Below are 19138 nucleotides of genomic sequence, written 5' to 3' on the forward strand. Positions count from 1 at the left end.
TTATAAGTAACAACATAGTTTGCATGGATAGTTTGTGAGTTGGTACCCTCTTTTCTCTCATCCCTGCCCCAATTCTTCTGGGGGCCTTTCTCAATGGGATTCCCCATGGTGGTGGAGTATGCATTGTGAAGCAGCATTCAGATTTATTGTGGGGGAAAATGCCTGTCGGCATCATGACACTACTGTGGCTCTTAAAATCTTCCCGCCCCCCTCCCCTTGCACAAAACTCCCTGAGCTGTGGTGAGTGAGTTTTAAGTCTGCTTCAGTGATGAGCTCTCCGGCACCTCTGGATCTCTGCTTTGATAAGTGTTGACTATCCTCAGTGTTTCTCCCCACTGCTTATTGTTAGGTTCATCATGGAAGCAGCATTCTTGCTTGTCTCCCCGTTTCCTCTGTGGTTTCAGCTGTGGCTTGGGTGAAGTGTGAGAGGGTAGTTTAGTGCCTCAGGTTTTCCTGCCTTTTGAAATGGAAGAACAGATTCTCCAACAGAAAGTGAAGTTAGCACAGTTTAAATGGTATAAGTCTTAATAATTTAGGGAGAATTTGATGTATGTAGCCCCTTTTTTAGCCAAAGACTAAGACAAAGACCAAGATCTTGACACTGGGGAGCATAATCTTTGTCTCCATAGGATTATGATCAAGTTGTCACTTCCAGATACGGGTCCTTTGCACTGAACACATCTCTTATCCAATCAGAAAGTTATTGGTTACCAAGGCAGTACCACTATTGCACTGAAGCGTACATCCTGTCAGGGTGTTTGCTTTTGAGCAGCTCAGACCTCTGGTTGCTCAGACCCTTGTTGGCAACTTTTTCCAAGTAGCTCATGTAGAGCTTTTCAGCACTAGATGGCCTAACTGTTTGGGGACTGGCTCTCTTCTGGATTCCAGGTCTCTCCATGCTCTGTGTCAGCTGCATTTGGTGTCCTCAGCAACAGGGTCTTGCCTTTTGCCTGAGGCAGGTAATCAAGTGCCTTGACAGAAACATGCCTTGTATTGGTGACCTCAAAGGTCTCTTTAATCAACACCTCATTTGACTAGCAATGGACTTCTGGTACTGTAAGTTATTGGCCAGAGACTAAAATAAAATACAGTTAGGCTTCATTCCACCCTCTCTAGGGCACTTCTCTTTCTGCAAGTGTAAAGGTTTCTATGGTACCAGTTCATTTTGAGTTTACTTTTGTGTCTGTTTTTCTCCACATATATCACATCTTCCACAAAATAGGCCCACTTCCCCTTAAATCATATTGATACTTTACCTGAATTCTAGGTTTTATATAGGAAAGAAAACATGTTTGTTTCTCTAAGCCTCCATTGTTTCACCTAATATGATGTTCTCCTTTTATCCACTTTTCTGTGAATGACTTAACTTCTTTATAGTTTAAGGATGAATAAGGTTTCACTAGGCACTTTTATTGGAATTCATCTCGTAATTGACACCAGTGCTTATTCTACATCTTGGATATTCTGAATAAAGTTGCAAGAAATGTGTTTCTGTGTCGTGCTGTTTTAGGCACCTAGGTTATTTTCACAGAAGTAGTTAAAATAGAACCTTCAGCTCTGGCACATTCATTCTCTCTTTCTGTCTTCCCCTGTCCCTCTTTCTTGCTCTCAAACAAATAACTAAGGGCTGGAGAGATGGTTTAGCGGTTAAGCACTTGCCTGTGAAGCTTAAGGACTTGGTTCGAGGCTCAATTCCCCACGACCCACGTTAGCCAGATGCACGAGATGGCGCACGCATCTGGAATTCGTTTGCAATGGCTGGAAGCCCTGGCAAGACCATTCTCTCTCACTCTCTCTCTCTCTGTCACTCTCAAATAAATAAATAAATTATTAAAAAATTAAAACATTAAAAATTAATCAGTTGAGAGTTAAAGATTACATTAGCTGATGTAAATCAGAATAGTTAGGCAAACATTAAAATGGAAATTGACTCTATCGTGAGTACTGGTCCAGAAAGTTCCTGAACCAGCGGGGAAAGGACATAGACATGTGTACTTATGGAATGAGAATACCGGGGGAAATTTAGGGGGCACTGGTCAATCGGGATTTTCAACCTCTATTTCTGGCGCAGGAAGATGGCTGTGTGGGAGCTGGGCTTTTCTTGAGCCACGGAATGTTCCAGACAATCAGACAGCTGCAGAAGAGGGTTGACTCTTGGCTTCCATTTCATTCCTTGATCTTTCCTCCACCATGTGCTGATGAATGTCTCTCTTTTCATCTCTACACACTTTGGTCCTCAATCAACATTCCTACTGTCATTTTAATATCTGGCATGAGGTAAGACTATACTAGATGAACAAATATGCTCAGGTCTTAAGCAAGGTTCATGGCAACTTTAATACCATTTGAGATATCTATATATGAAATAAATATTGTATAGTGTAGTCAGCATTCCAGAAAAATTTGCTAATAGTTTTGGAATACAGGTATCTAAACTTGTGAGAAACTGTGTCAACATTCCAGAAGGAAGGACTCCTTTTGCTTCTTACGTCCTGTAGACTTCTCTGTCTTTCAATCTGTCCTCACTCCTTCCTTTGGTCCTGCTTTTTTCCGGTTACTTCAGATCTTCTCCTCAAACTTCCTTCCTCCCTCAGAACTTGCCTTCACTCTCATATCCTGTTCTGATACTCTCTCCCCTCAGGATCCTGTTCCCCTCAATGCTAGAATATCATTTTAAAGACAAAGGGAGGGGATTTCTATTGTCATACTTCATCCTGAATGTTTCTTCACACATGAACTCTATTTCCCACATTTCCAAACATGTTGCAGTAAAAAGTAAGTATTTATTATGATTCTATTGCATTTTAGAAAAGAAATACTTTTACCTATCTATTAATATCCTTTATAAGCTATCTCATAGCTAACTGATAAATTGAAGATTAATATATGAATATATTGACTTCTAATAGTTTTAATAAGAGAATAGTATAATTTTTCAGGAAAAATATTCAAGTCACATAGGTGTGAAACAAATTTCTCATGGGAACCTGTTACTTTCTGATTTCATGGTTACAATTGTCAAGGATGTCAACATATGTACATTCATGTGAATGCATATGTAATTGATGAGCACAATGGTTATAAAGTTGTACATATATTTTAATATAGATACATACATATATCAGTTAGCATTTTTAAAGATCTACAGGTTCAAGAAATCATTCGATCACTGTATTTTGGAATAGAATCCCTATGTGGTCTTAAGAAAATAATATAGCATTTAGGGACAAAGATGCACCCAAGCAGCCCTGCACTGGAAGCCAGCATGGAGAAGACCTCCACAGCCACCATGACCTTCCCCTTTGTGCTGTGGTAGACTGGCAGGAACGTGACCCACACACTGCAAAACATGAGCATGCTAAAGGTTAGGAACTTCGCTTCATTGTACTTGTCGGGCAGCTTTCTGGCAAAGAAAGCTATAGTGAAGCTCCCCAGGGCAAGGGAGCCAAGGAATCCCAGGACACAGTAGAAGGCAGAGACTGAGCCTTTGTTGCACACAATGATGATGCGCCCATGTTCAGAATGTGAATCTGTTTCAATAAAGGGAGGAGATGTTCCCAGCCAGACTCCACAGAGGATGAGTTGGATCAGTATGCAGATGGGGATGATGAAGTTTGGTGCTCCTGATACCAGCAACCACCTCATCCTTATTCTTGGAGTCGTGAGCTTGAAGGCCAGAACCACAGTGATTGTTTTAGCTAAGATGGTGGAAATAGCCACAGTGAAAACCACTCCAGATGTGGTCTGCTGCAGGATGCATGTGGCTGTGTTTGGATGACCCAGGAAGAGCAGGGAGCAGAGGAAACAGAAGATCAGGGAGATGAGCAGGATGTAGCTGAGAGCATGGTTGTTGGCCCTCACAATGGGAGTGTCATGGTGCTTCACAAATACCCCCAAAACTAGACAAGTCAGTGTGAAGAAACACAGGGCCATGCAGGCAAGAGCCATCCCTAGGGGTTCTTCATATGCAAGAAATGTTATAGCTCTTTGGAGGCAGTGGGTCTGTTCTGTGTTGGCATACTGATCTTCTGGACACATCACACACTGTTCCATATCTGTTGTAGAAGGCAAATATCATCAAGTCAGCTTTCTCTTCTATACACAGATTACCTTAAATAGACTTGCTAAAGAAACTTACAAAAAGTGCTTTCCTTTTTATTTGGACAATTCATTAATGTGGTGGTTTGCCTCATGTGTCCCCCTAAACTTATGCGTTCTGATTTATAGGTCCTTAGCTGGTAGCAAATTCAGAATTGAAGCCTCCTGCAGGCAGTGGGGTGGGCTCGTGTGTATTATAGCCACCTTCTTCTTTCCAGTCTTTGGTATAGTCCCCTGCTCCTGTTGTCCACCTGATGTTGGCCAGGTGGTGATGTCCACATTTTCCTCATGCCATTGGATTCCTCTGCCATCATGGATCTTCCCCTCATGTATTTAAGAAGAAAAAAAAGAAACAAAGAGAGAGAAAACCCTCCCTCCCATAGCCTACTGTTACTGGGGAGTTTTCTTTAGCAAGCTGAAGCTGAATATTACAGTAGAACTGGTGCTGAGAAGAGGGATCTTCCTGCTAGAAAACTGACTTTGTGTCTTTGGTTATTTGAAACAAATCTGAGGTAGTAATGTGGAAATATTTGAAACTTGGACTAAGCCCTGTCTTACAGTGTTTTAAGTATAGATTGATGGACTATTCTGTTCAGAGGTGAAAGACCTGAATGCAGTAAGAACTATGGACTGTGAGGTTTAAGTTATGAAGGTGAGAAAGCTTTGCATGGACTGAGCTAGGAACAGTTTATGTAACCGGCTTGGTGATAGGCCCATGTCCTAAGAAGTTGTACAGTGTTTTACTACATAAAATGGACTGCTGTGAGCAGAAGGACAAGACAGAGAGGAAAAACAATGAAATCTATGGGCTCAAACTGCTCCTATGCAGCTCCAGTTGACTGAGAGATTACAGTGATTGAGATTGGGCCAGCTGACCTGCATTGGGATGACAGGAATAATGCAGAGTCAGTAGGGCATGTTGGCACGTAGCTTTAAGCACAGAACTTGGTAGACAGAGTGGGTAGATTTCCATAACTTCAAAGTCATCCTAAAACTACATAATGAATCCCAGGTCAAGCCTGGGCTAGAGTGACACCTTACCTTAAAAAACCAAAAAAAAAAAAAAAAAAAAAAGACTTCCGCATAAGATAGAGGAGTCACACCAAACAGCCAAGGGAGGGATTTAAGCAAAACCAAAGCAAAATACACACTTGTTCTGGAAAGTGAAGGTGCATAGGTTTTTATTAGGCACAGAAGAGAAGCAAGAGAGACCAAGATCTATCATAAAGGAGGAAACTGGCCAGAACCCACCCAGTCACTTGCGGCCCAATAAGCATGGATTGCACACCCACCTGGCCCAGGCATTGAGCTGCAGGAGTGGAGACCAAACAAGGGGATTTTCCAGCCTCATCAGCCTCCTTGCAAAGTCAAGAAATGTGAAGGGAAGACAGCTGAAATCAGCTACAGAGCTGCTGAAAGGGATACGGGTGCGACCAGCTAAGCAGCTTCAGTAAATCTCCAGGCCTCCTGCACTTTCCATTTCCCCAAATATAAGAACCACTAACCTCCAGATAACTGGTTCAGCCCCTGGCTGCAAGGCACCCAGCACACCTAACCAGAATACCAGGCAACATTGCACAACACAGAGGTACCAAAGTGGGCACTCAGCATTGGTGACATTGGAAGCCACTACAAAAGGTAATGAGGCCAACTGACAAAAAAAAAGTGGTACACACAGTGCTCAGTACTGCAATATCTGTATCACACCTTCCAAGGCTCAGGGTCTAATGCGGAAGAGGTGGCAGAAAGTATGTAAGAGCCAAAGGAAGGGCAGTTCTCCATAACATGCCCCCTCCAGACACAAAATGGCCTGGATATCCATGGCCTCACAGTACCTGACACTACCTGCATAAGACCATCATAAGAGGAGGAAAAGATCAAATATCCAAAGTAAAAGACAGACTGATTGAGATGGGGAGGGGGTATGATGGAGAGTAGCATTTAAAAGAGGCAAGTGGGGGGGGGAGAGAGGGTATTACCATGGGGTATTTTTTATAAGTTATTAATAAAAAAAATAAAAAATTATAAAAAGAGAAAAGCAGTTACATAGTTCAGGAAGTGATAATCTCTATTTCCAAATCAGGGCATGCAATGGCTTACATATTCTAGGTTGGCTTTACCTTTCCCAACTAAATTGTAATTTTGGGGGTGGGGTTTGGCTATTGTTGCCTTTAAAGCTTTCAGATTTATAGGGCCTTTGTCTTTTGCTTCTGCCAGTATTGGGGGCAGGGTCTTATTCAGATCCAGGAATCTGATCTGGAACCCATTTCAGAACAGAATTCTCAACCTCTTAGAAATGGGATTAAGGGTGTAGAGCAGTACATATCCTTAGGGATTTAGCTTTCTAAGGCTATCTGTTTCAATCTGCACAATTCCATCCTCTGTGCTGGTTTATATTGAATATGTATATTGCTCAGTTGAAGTTTGGAATTCACCAGACAATTGTTCCACCAAGCCCCCAGGAATACTTAACAGCAGGCAAACCCAGAACCAAGGACTATTTCTGTGGTTGGATTGGGGTACAAGAGCTACACTTGACACCTTAAACTCATACCCTGAAGGTATATAAAGTTGGAGCTCCACATCTAAGAACACTAAAGGTAAGTAGAAACCCCAAGCATCAAATCAACTCAGGATACAAAAGTTGCTACAATATAATACAAGAAACACAAAAGATCATAATACAAGAAAGAAAAAGAAGCCATCAGTGGTGAAAGCAGTAGACAATGCAAGCCTCAATTTTAGCCAGCTAGGCCAAATGAGCCAATAGGTGCAATAATGGCATGTCTATTATGCTCTCTAATTGGACTGGAGACCCACTTTATGGGAGGGGACACATGCCTGGTACTGAAAACCTTAACAAAAGTCTATGGTGGGAGAGGTCATGAGCATTAGGAGTGTAATGACTGCTCTTGTCTGACTAAATGCATATATTTTCTCACGAAGTTGTCCTCTAAGCACTTTACTTAATATCCATACCCGTATATTAATGCTATGTTCACTTTTATTTAGGGGAGATTCTCTTTTTAGATGGCGGTGACCACTGGGATGACCCAAAAGGCACAATAGTGGTGAGAAGATGTGATGAAGAAATGTTCAGCACTAAAACATCTCCATTACACTTTCCAAAGCTCAGGGTCCATTGTGGATGAAGTGGCAGAAGGAATGTAAGTGCTGAAGGAAAGACAGGACCACTTACAATGCAATTGAACAGACAGAAATTGGCCTTAATATACATGACCCACACCGCCTAGCACTTTCTCCCCAAGACCCTCATAATAGGAGTAAAAGAGGATGAAAGAGAAACTAATTGAAGTGGGGTATGAAGAGTGTAATTTTGTGAAGTGGAATGTGAGGGAGGGGAGGGAATTATCACGGTTTATTTTCCGTAAGTATGGAGGCTGTCAATAAAAAGGAGGAAGAAAAAGAACACAGAAGCTTTTTAAGGGGTTTGAATGCTGAAGGAATGTCCTATTCTACAAAGTCTGCTTTATCACGCCCCCCACCCCAGATTAACAAGTTGGTTGCCCACATGGTACTATGGAATTAACAAATGCAGTAATGAAAGAGTTATAGAATTTGCAACATGGTTTTCTTTTTGGAAATGTCCATGGATAGTTTGAAGCAGGCTTCTTGGTTTCCATATTGAGAAATTGGGGTTGAGACCCAATGGAGACAAGAGGATAAAATATGCATTGCAGTGAAGACCCAGTGGAGTTGGCAGGACTATGAGGTGGCTGCCAATGAGAACTGCTGGCCCCAGATGATGATTTGTCTGTAAGTAGCTTAGCTTAAGTGGGAGAATTGGAACCCCTGAGAATTGTCACTAGTTAGATTTATGGGACTTTGGGACTTGTCACTGATGAGAATTGTTACACTTGGAGCTACAGAATTTAATGTTTGCCCTGTTTATTTTTAATATTGTATCGTTGAGTATTTCTATGCTATGGCTAATGCCATCTTTTGCAGTGTGAATATCAAACTGTGCTACTATGTTTTGTAATTTTATTTTTTTGTATACTAGCTCAGTTAAAAGAATGTGGACTCAGGGATGTTTGAACATCATTGGGATTGACAAAAACTATGGGGACTTTAATTATGAACTGAATTTATTCAGGGATGGTTATCAGTTTATAGGGGCCAGGGTTAGAATGTGGTGTCCTTATTCATGTGTCCCTTATAAGCCTATGTATTTGAAGGCTAAGTGCTCAGCTGTGGCAACTTGGGAATTCAAGTCTACTGGAGGAAGTGTATTGTTCCCTTGCCAGTGCTTGGTACACTCTCCTGCTGCTGTTGTCCACCTGATGTTGGTCAGGCAGTTATTTCTACCCTCTGATCATGCCATTGTTTCCCTCTCCAGCAAGTCTATAAGTCTCTAAGTCCCTTATGCTTCTCTTGGTTGGGTGTTTTCTGCCAGCCATGTAAAGCTAGGTCCAACAATTTATGATGTAGCAAAAGTTCTTAATATTTATTCACTTTTCTGTTCATGATGAATGAAACTAAATAGATATTTTTCATTTATGATTATCACTCATGGTTTTTAAATTATATTACAAGTACGGAAACTATGTCATGTCTTACTAAATTTAGCATACTACAATAAAATATTTCAGACTGGGACTTCTAGTCAAGTTGGCATCTGCCTAACCCTGCTGCACCTCCCTGGGGAAGGAAAGCAAGACATTAAGGGTTCACTGGTGTCTAATAGGTTATCAGGGGCACAAAAGGGAATTGGCAGATTGCCACCCTCTCAGGTAGCCCACCAGGCTCCCAACCCCCTCAATCAGCCATCGTAGCCATAGTCCCAGCCTCAAGGGGACCCAAGCCAACATAGTTCCACCTGCATCACTGCGCACGGGTGATTGCCTGGATTCCCTGCCCGTGTGACCTCAGACCCACTCCACTCCACCCCAACGCTGTGCATCTCAGACCCACTGCTCTCTGCCCCACTCCTGTGTGATCTCAGACCTGCTACACTCTGCCCCGTGTGACCTCAGACCCCCTACCCATCCCTGCACGACCTCAGACCCTCTCTGCTCCAACCCCCACATGGAATCAGAACCCCACACACACAAGTGGCACCACTTCCTCCAACCATCAAGACCATAGTCGAACTCTCCCTGCCCCTACAGTGTAATGGGAAAACCCCAATGCAAAAGAAGTAATATGAAAAATCAGATGCAAGTAAATCCAATAAGATCACCCAGTCCTACAATCGATGTCTCTCATCAAAACATAGAACATTAGAATGAGAACCCCAAAATGAAGGTTTGAGCAATGCAACCCTGACCAAGCTATTGGTAGAACTTGAAGAAAAGCAACAAAGGACCAATAATTGTGTGGATGCTGCCATCACTAGACTAGACCTAATGGATAAGTAAATGGAAGGGGTCCAAATACAGTTCAAGCATATGTAGATGAGTGAAAAAAAAAGAGGAGCTAAATAACTAGCTGGCTATGCTTAATGAAGACATAAATAAATGCAAGGATGAATTCCAGGAAACATCAAGAAAATCATAAAGTGATGTCAAAAAAAGTTGACAGAGGGATGGAAACCACACATAGAAAAGTAGTAGAAAATGCAAACCTAATTGAACAAGCCCAAAACTCTCTAGAAGCTCTGAAAAATAGAGTCAACCATGCTGAGGATAGAAACTCAGATCTAGAAGACAAAACAAAACAAACTGCTTGAGAGTTCAAAAGTTTCAGTAAGTTCAAAAATTTCTGTGAAGTGAACATGAGGGAATTGTGGGATAACCTTAAATACCCTCACATTTGAATCACTTCCTACTTATCATGGGAATGATCCATTAAGAGGATATCACAATCATCAATCTTTAGGTACCAAACACAGGTGCACCATAATTCACAAAACAAAACCGACTCAAAATAAAACAGAAATAACCACCCAAACTATCATAGTTTGGGATTTCAATACACCATTATCAGTAATAGATACATCATCCAAACAGAAACTCAACAGGGAAGTGAGAAAGCTCAACAAAACCAGACAACAATTAGACCAATGGATATCTAAAGGACATTCCACCCTAAGTCCACAAACTATACACTATACACTATACATTCTTATCAGTAGCCCATACAACTTTCTTTAAAATAGATCATATACTGAGTCACAAAGCATGCCTCCATATACATGAGAAGATTGACATAATTCCCTGAATGTTATCAGATAACAATTCTAATTGCTAGAAATTAACAACAAAAGACCCACCAAGAATCCCATTGGCTACTGGAAATTGAACAGCTCACTTTTAAACAATAAATGGGAGTGGACTAAATAAAAAATGAAAGTGCAAAATTTCTAGAAATGAATGACAATGAGAACAAATCATACTAAAGCTTGTGGGACACAATGAAGGCAGTCCTCAGGAGAAAATTCATAGTACTAAATGTCTTTATAAAAAAGACAGAAAGATCCCAAATCAATAACATAACCATCCACCTAAAGGCACTGGAAAAGCAAGAAGTATCCCACCCAAAAAGCTCCACATGTAAAGAAATAATTAAGATCAGAGCATCAATTAATGAAATGAAACTAATAAAACAAAAAAATTGGTGAACAAAGAGCTGTTTCTTTGAAAAAATAAACAAGATTGACAAACCCCTGGCCAATGTGATCAAGTGGAAAAAAGAGATGCATCAAATTAACAAAATTAGAAATGAAAAAGGAGAGATTACAATAGACACAAGTAAAATGGAAGAATCATCAGCTCTTACTTCAAAAACCTCTACTCACAAAACTGAAAAATAGGAATGAATGAATAAATTCCTGGACCAATACTATCTATCAAAGCTAAAGTCAGAGCGGATTAGTCTCCTAAACAAACCCATCACACTCATCAAGATGGAAAAGGTAATAAAAAACCTCCCCAAAAAGAAGAGTTCAGATTGCTTCTCAGCTAAATTCTATCAAACCTTCATGGAAGAACTGAAACCAATCTTTCTCAAACTGTGCCACACAATTTGAGAACAGGGAAAGTTCCCCAACTATATCTATAGTTAATATCTCCCTAATACCAAAACCAGGCTGAAATACCATAAGAAAAGAAAACTACAGGCCTATTTCCCTGATGAACTTAGACACAAAGATCCTGAAAAAAATCCTTGCAAACCAAATCCAACAACACATCAAATGCATTATCCACTTTGATCAAGTGTGATTCATCCCAGTAACACAGGGGTGGGTCAACATATGGAAATCTGTCAATGTAATACACCACATAAACAATGTTAAACACAAAAACCCCATGATCATTTTGATAGATGCAGAAAAGGCCTTTCACAAAATATAACATTACTTCATGATCCAAACATTGGAGAGAATTGGTATGGTTGGGTTATATCTTACCATAATAAAGGATATATAAAGCCCCTAAATCCTAAATAACACTCAATGGAGAGAGACTGAAGGAATTCCCATTGAGATCAGGAACAAGACAGTCTTGCTCAATCTCATCTCTGGTCTTTAATATAGTACTAGAAGTCCTAGCTCAAGCAATAAGACAGGAGAAAGAAATGAAGGGGATACTATTTGTAAATGAAGAAATTTAGTTAGCTCTATTTTCAGATGACATGATGCTATACATAGCAGAGCCAAGAGTCTACATCCTAAAACTCTTAAAAGTGATTAACCCCCTTAGCAGGATACAAAAAGAAGCAAGATACAAAATCTATGCCCCAAAATCAGTAGCCTTTACATATGCACATGACAAAGGTACAGAGAAAGAAATAGGGGACATTGTCCAATTTCCAATAGGAACAACAACAACAAGAAAGAAATAAAATAGCTTGGAATAAAATTAACCAAGAAAGTGAAAGATCTATAAATAAAAAGACTCAAAAAAGAAACTAAGTAGGACTTGAGGAAATCGAACGACCTCCCATGCTCCTGCATAGGCAGAATTAACACTGTGAAAATGGTATTCCTACCAAAGGCAATAAATAGATGTAATGCAATTCCAGTCAAAATCCCAATATCATTCTTCACAGAGATAGAAAAAAATGATCTCAAAATTCATATGGAAAGGCAGAAGGCCTCAGATAGCCAAGCATCACATGAAGCTGAAAAGTTTCTTCACAGACAAATATACAATAAGCAGAGCCAATATATCACCCACAGAATGAAAGAAAATATTTGCTGAATATCCAACTGACAGAGGCCTAATCTCTAGAATCTATAAAGAATTCAAAAACATAAGCATCAAAAAGTCAAACAACCTACTTACAAAAATAGGGCAAAAGAATTGGACAGGTAGTTCTCAGAGAAAGAAATACAAATGGCAAACACGCACTTAAGAAAATGTTCATTATCCCTAATCATCAGACAAAGGCAAATTAAAACAACTATGAAATTCTACTTAACCCCAGTAAGAACAGCAAACCTTAAAAAACCAAATAAAAATACATACTGGTGAGGATGTGGAGAAATAGGAACTCTCATCCACTGTTATTGGCAATGTAAGATGGCACAACAACGTTGGAAAGCAATATGGAGACACATAAAAAAGCTGATGATAGAGTTTCCAATCATGCCAATTATTTCCTTACTGGGCATGTACCCTAAAAGCTCCATGCCTCAGTTCAGAGAGATTTGCTCAACCATGTTTATAGCTACTTAATTTGTAATAGCTGAGAGATGAAATCAAGATGAATAACTAAGATATGGCATATCTACAGGACAGAATTCTACACAGTAGCAAGGAAAAATATTACATTGAAATTTGAAGAAAAATGATTGACCTGGAACACATCTTTCTCCACAAACTCACTTAATCACAAAAAGATAATTACCGCATAGCCTCACTCATCTACAGCTCCTAAACTGAGTCTACCCAAGATGCCAACATACCTACCACACATCTTGAGGACCAGACAACAAGGTGAGTTTGGAAGGAGAGGAGGGCAAGGGAGGAGATGGGGGATAAAAAACTGGACCCAAACGGCAAAGGTATCCTAAAACTCTACATTATAAAGGACAGAACAAATGGCTGAATCTTCACCAGACCCTTAGAGGGAACACCTGAACCATAAGGCACAGGAGAGGGTACAATGAAAACTAACCTTAATCCTCTCCTGTCTCTGTCTCTGTTTCTCTCGCTCTCTTCTCATCCCCTCTATCTCTTCTATATTGCTTATCTTTTTTTTCACCCTTCTCTTCTTGTCCACTGACCTGTAACTCCCAGTACCAGCATGTGGCTATCATCCACAATGAGCTTTCAATCAGAGTGACCTACAAGGTTTCCCCAAAGAAGACAGATTTCTGTCAGAGTACTTGATGACCCAACAAAGGTTAGTGATAAGACCCTACTGCTGAAGACACCATAGGCTATTGGTGTATAAAATGGAGTGACATGGCTGAAAACTAGAAGAGAGTCAGCAGCTGGAGAGGTGGCTTAAAGGTTCAAGTGCTTGCCTCCAAAGCCAAAGGACTTAGGTTCAATTCCCCAGGACCCACATAAGCCAGGTGCACAAGGGGGCACACACATCTGGAGTTTGTTTGCAGTGGCTGGAGGCCCTGGCACACCTATTCTCTCTTTCTTTCTTTCTATCTATCTATCTATCTATCTATCTATCTATCTATCTATCTATCTATCTATCTATCTCCCTGCCTATTTCTCTCTCATACATAAATAAATAAATAAAATATTGCCTGCTGAAGAGTCAGTCCTCGGTTAGCATGTCTAGTGCCATAAGGTGCTACATGAGCAAATGGGGGGAGACTACCAATATCTGTCCAAGCAATTTGTGGTCTAACCTACTTAGTAGCAAACAACCTGACATAATGCTTACATAAGTACAATAGTGGCACGCAGCCATGGTGGGAAACCAACTGCTCTTGATTTGGCTAACTGATCTATTCAGTGGAAGGGAAACCATAGCTGGAGCTAGCAAACAATTTAGAACCATATCCAAAAATGAGCCCACTCTCCCTTATCAAGCGCCCACCAATTGTGGGCTACAAGTGGGCCTACAGCTATTAAATTCTCTCAAAAAATAATTGTTATCCTATTTATCTGGTACTTACTTTATTCTCCATTGGAAAATCTGCTTTTCTTTTTTAGATAGATGCAGATCCTAAGCAGAGAACTATCCCCATCATATCTCAAAAAGGGCCCCAGAGGACACTAAGAATTGGGAAGCAAGCAAGAGTTCGGTTTTCTTTGCAAACTGGTACCCACACAAGAGTGAAGGAGATAGACACACAGAACAATCAACTCCTACAAATCAGATATCCAGATACACAGAAGCTCCCAAGACCCCATCACTGAAGCAGACCTAAAATTTAAAACAACATGGCTCAGGGAAATTTACAAAACAGGGGGAGGAAAGAATGTCAGAGCCACACGTTGAGTCATGATACACAGAGAGATATTTCTTCCTTCCCATAACTTATGGCTAATGCCACAATGCAAGACCCATATACACCAACAAGAGGGGATCCCTGTAGAGGGAGAAAGACAGGGAGGAGGCAAGCAATGGTACCTACTTGACTGTATTCACTGAGTACAAAACTAATTTTTAAAAAGGCATGTGTCACAAAAAAATTATTTTAGACTGGACAATTTATACAAGCTTAAATTTATTACTCACTGTTCTGTGGTCTGGGAGTTCATGTTTACCATGACAACTGAATGTCTGTTCACATCTGTGTCTTTACTTTAAATATTTCTTAGGCTTGTGTACTCAGAAAACAAGAGACACCTACAAATCCACTGTAATTTAAATCAGATGAAAAATTGTCTTAAACTCAAGTACCCAGCTCAGCCCAATCTTGTAATTCCATCTCCTTAGTGTTTATGTTTTAACAAACAAATTTTGGAATTACACTTATTTCACTAAATTCTGGTTCTACATGCCAAAGTCCATATCAATAAATTCAAAGATCTATGTTCAATTACATATACATTAAGCATGATCCCTTTTCAACTTCCTCATATTTGAGTACACACATATGACATCATGACATATACTAAAATAATGGAGTTGGGCTGGAGAGATGTCTTATCAGTTAAGCGCTTGCCAGTGAAACCTAAGGACCCAGATTCGAGGCTCCATCCCCCAAGACCCATGTTAGCCAGATGCACAAGGGAGCATATGCGTCTAGAGTTCATTTGCAGTTTCTGGAGGCCCTGGCATGCTCATTCTTTCTCTCTCTATATATATATCTATCCTTCTATCTATCTCTCTGATTCTTTCTCTCTCTGTCACTCTCAAATAAATAAATAAAAGTGAACAAAAAATAAAATAATGGAGTTGCATTGCATATAAAATTAATAAGCATAATAATAATATTTATTTCAATATTGAGTCTTTCTACCCATAAATATGTACTTACACAGGTCTACTCTTACTATTTTCTAAATTGTGTTAGAGAAATTTGTGGGTAGATATAACATTCTGGTAAATTTTTAGTTATATAAATTTATTTTATAATACAATCTTTAAAAATGTTTTATATTTATTTACTTATTTGAGAGAGACAGCAATACAGGCAGATACCAAGTCAAAATTGAGATTCAGAGACTCTAGCTACTGCAAATTAACTATAGCTGCATAAACCACTGCATGCATCTGGTTTTATGTGGGTACTGGAAATCAAACCTGGGCATTTTGGCTTTGCAGGCATGGGCCTTATGGTGGTTTGATTCAAGTGTCCCACATAAACGTAGGTGTTCTGATTGTGAGGTTCTCACCTGATGGATATTTGGAAAGTAACACCTCCGGTAGGCAGTATATTGTTGGGGGTGTACTTATGGGTATTATAGCCACTTTCCCCTTGGCAGTGTTTGACAAGCCCTCCTGTTGCTGTTGGCCACTCTATGTTGGACAGGTAGTGATGTTTACCCTCTGTTCGTGCCACCATAGAGCTTCGCCTCAAGGCTTTAAGCCAAAATAAGACCCTTTTACCAAAAACCTGTTCTTGGTTAGGTGATTTTTGCCAGGAATGCAAATCTGACTGAAACAGTAAGGCTGGGTATGAGGAGTGAGATTGCTGCTAGACAACTGACTATATGGCGTTGACCTTTTAGAGCTGATTTTCAAGATGAATGTGGAAGGAATTGCAACCTTGGCCTAAGAGATATTTTCCAGTGCTGTAACTAGAGCTTGATTGAATATTCTGGTCAGAGCTGCAAGATTTGAGTACAGTAAAAACTATGGACTGTGAGGTTTGGTTTATGAGGGTGAAAAGGAGATTTGGACTTGGATAGAAGCAGTTTGTGTGAGAGGCTTGCTGTTATGTCCCTGTCCTGAGAATCTACACAGGATTGCTTTGCATAGAAATGGACTAATGTGAACAGAGGGATATGGCACAGACATGAATCTTTGGGCTGAAACTTCTGCCCCTTCACATGCAATTGTATGATAGATTACATTCATTGATATTGGGCCACCTGACCTGCATTGGGACAACAGAAAGAATGCAGAGCTTTTTGAAGGGTACTGAATGCTGAAGGAGTGTCCTGTTTTTCAAGGTCTCCTTTATTACCCCTGGATTAACAAATTGCCACCTTATCTGGTACAATTTAGTATAAGGAATGCAGGAAAGAGATGGTCATTGAGTTTGCAACACGGTCTTAAGTTTTGGAAACAGACATGGGCACTGTTAAGCAGGTTTTCTGGATGCCTGCATGGAGCCCTGATGGAGACATGAGCATGGACCGTGGACTGAATAGGATACCCAGTAGAGATGCTGGGACCATGAGATGGCTGCTAAGGAAAGGATGAAGTTTTCCACTACTTGGAGTAGCTAGCTGGAGGGGTGGTACTGGAGTTTCAGAGACTTGCTGCTGATTAGAATTATCAGGCTTGGAGACTTGTCATTGGCTAGAGTTGTTGGACTTTAAGCTACAGAGTTTGATGTTTACCCTGTTTAAGGCTTCTATTTGAGCATTTTTTCTTTGCTACACCCAATGTCATCTTTTGCATTGTGAGTGTTTATTCTGTGCCATTATGGATTTGGGGGAGGATGTTTTGGTATTATGGTTTGGTTAAAAGACCTTGGGTTGGGCTGGAGAGATGGCTTAGCAGTTAAGACATTTGCCTGCAATTGAAATAACCTCAGTTCAATTTGCCAGGACTCATGTAAGACAGATGCAGAAGGGTGGGAGGGGCACACACATCTGGAGTTTGTTTACAGTGGCTGAAGTCTCTGGCTTGCCCATTCGATCTCCCTCTCTCTTCATGTCTTTCTCTCTCTCTCTACCTCTTTCTCTGTATAAAATAAATTAATTAATAAATAAAATATACATTTTTAAAAAATACCATGGGTTAAGGGGATGTTTGAATATCCTTAGGATTTATAAAAACTATAGGGACTTTTAAAGTTTGAATGAATGCATTGAATTCTATGTCATGGGTGGTTATAAATTTACGGGGGCCAGAGGAAGATTGTGATGATTTGGTTCAGGTGGCCTCCATAAACATAGGTATTCTGAATGCTAGCTTCCCAGCTGATGGAGTTTAGAGAATTAACACCTCCTGGTTGCAGTGTATTGTTGTGGGCAAATTTATGGGTATTATAGGCAGTTTCCTCTTGCCAATGTTTGGCACATTCTCCTAGAGCTATTGTTGACTTTTTGATGGTCAAGGGTGATGTCCACCTTCTGCTCATGCCATAGTTTTTCCATGCTATCATGGAGCTGTAAACCAAAATAAGCCAAAACCTGCTCTTGCCTGGGTGATTTCTGCCAGCAATTCGACCTGACTGCAACAGGTCTTAAACACTAAGTCATCTCTGCAGCCCATATATGCCATACTTTAAACATTCTACATCATATACAACATGGCTATCATTGAATACAGAGGATAATCAGACTCATAACATGGAAGTTACAAACCACTAATGTCTGCATACTATCAACTGATTGTTTTACTTAGTATGTTATACAAACAGGTCATCTATATAATCACAATTAAATTATCAATTTCCACTGTAAAAATATATTTACCATTTCATTCTATTATTTATTGCTTTATTTTGGTTTATCCAGGTAGGGTCTCACTCTAGGTCAGCTGACTTGGAAGCATTCTATTGTATTTAAGTAGGAACCACATTTTAAAAAATTAACCTAAGTATTGATTCTTTGACCATTTTAGACATCATGATACTTCAAACAATCCTAAATACTCCAATTTCAAATAATAAAGATCATGACATCAAAATAAAAGAAAGACTGATTGAGAGGGGGAGGGGATATGATACATTGTGGAGTTTCAAAGGGGAAAGCAGAGGGAGGGAGAGAATTACCATGGGATATTGTTTACAATCATGGAAGATGTAAATAAAAAATTATTTTAAAAATATCTTTTCAAATGTGCTCAGTAGTTGAATATGATACCTGAGGTCCTTACACTAGGCAGCCTAGATGTATGTAGGCACTACCTGGCACTCTGAAGGCTGTCTATAAGTCCAGAGACCATCCCCAAGCAATCAAACAGTTATGTGGGTAAATTCTAGGCCTGAACACTTGTGGATTGAAGATCAGGTCTATTGAGCACAGACTTCACTCTCCAGCCTCTCCAGGAGTGTCAAACTGATGAGAGACCTACAATTGGCCACATTACCTACACCATATCCTTAGGGTGACTGGAAGGCACTCAGTAGGCTTCCCAGAAGAGTGGTAATCATGCACGTTCTGTGCCTGTTCAGTCATGCCACCAATATAGCCCCATCATGGACCCAGATGAGGAATTATAGGGTATCAGACACATTAAGCAATGTCACATTCAAGCCACCTGGCACTGTGCTCCCTACATAGGGAAGCCTAAAAAAGGTCCTCCTTGCAAGGGTCACACAGGACAGGACACCTAGCCAAACCCCTGTGGAGATTATCCTCCCAGAGTTTAGGCTGCTCAGCTTCAAAATTTCCAATCCAGACCTGAAAATAGAAGGTATGTCCAGGACCACTGTATCATAGCTGACCAGGCCCCTTAACACAGGCCCAAATAAAGCCAGTGTTGCTGCATTCCTATAACACAAAGGGATTTCTCAAGATGGACAAACCCCAATGCAAAA

The 19138-nt window shown here is 40.3% G+C and overlaps 1 protein-coding gene across 1 annotated transcript in view; it reads right to left on the bottom strand.

The window, feature by feature from the left end:
- Positions 1-3150: 3150 nt before the first annotated feature.
- The window catches only part of LOC101599324 (vomeronasal type-2 receptor 116-like), a 29729-nt gene continuing 13741 nt past the window's right edge, over positions 3151-19138 (bottom strand). Inside the window, exon 4 of the mRNA XM_045130574.1 lies at positions 3151-4055. Coding sequence (XP_044986509.1) covers positions 3151-4055 — 905 coding nt within the window. The remainder of the gene's footprint in view (positions 4056-19138) is intronic.

This window comes from Jaculus jaculus, chromosome 12 (assembly GCF_020740685.1).
Source record: "Jaculus jaculus isolate mJacJac1 chromosome 12, mJacJac1.mat.Y.cur, whole genome shotgun sequence".
Taxonomy (NCBI): Eukaryota; Metazoa; Chordata; class Mammalia; order Rodentia; family Dipodidae; genus Jaculus; species Jaculus jaculus.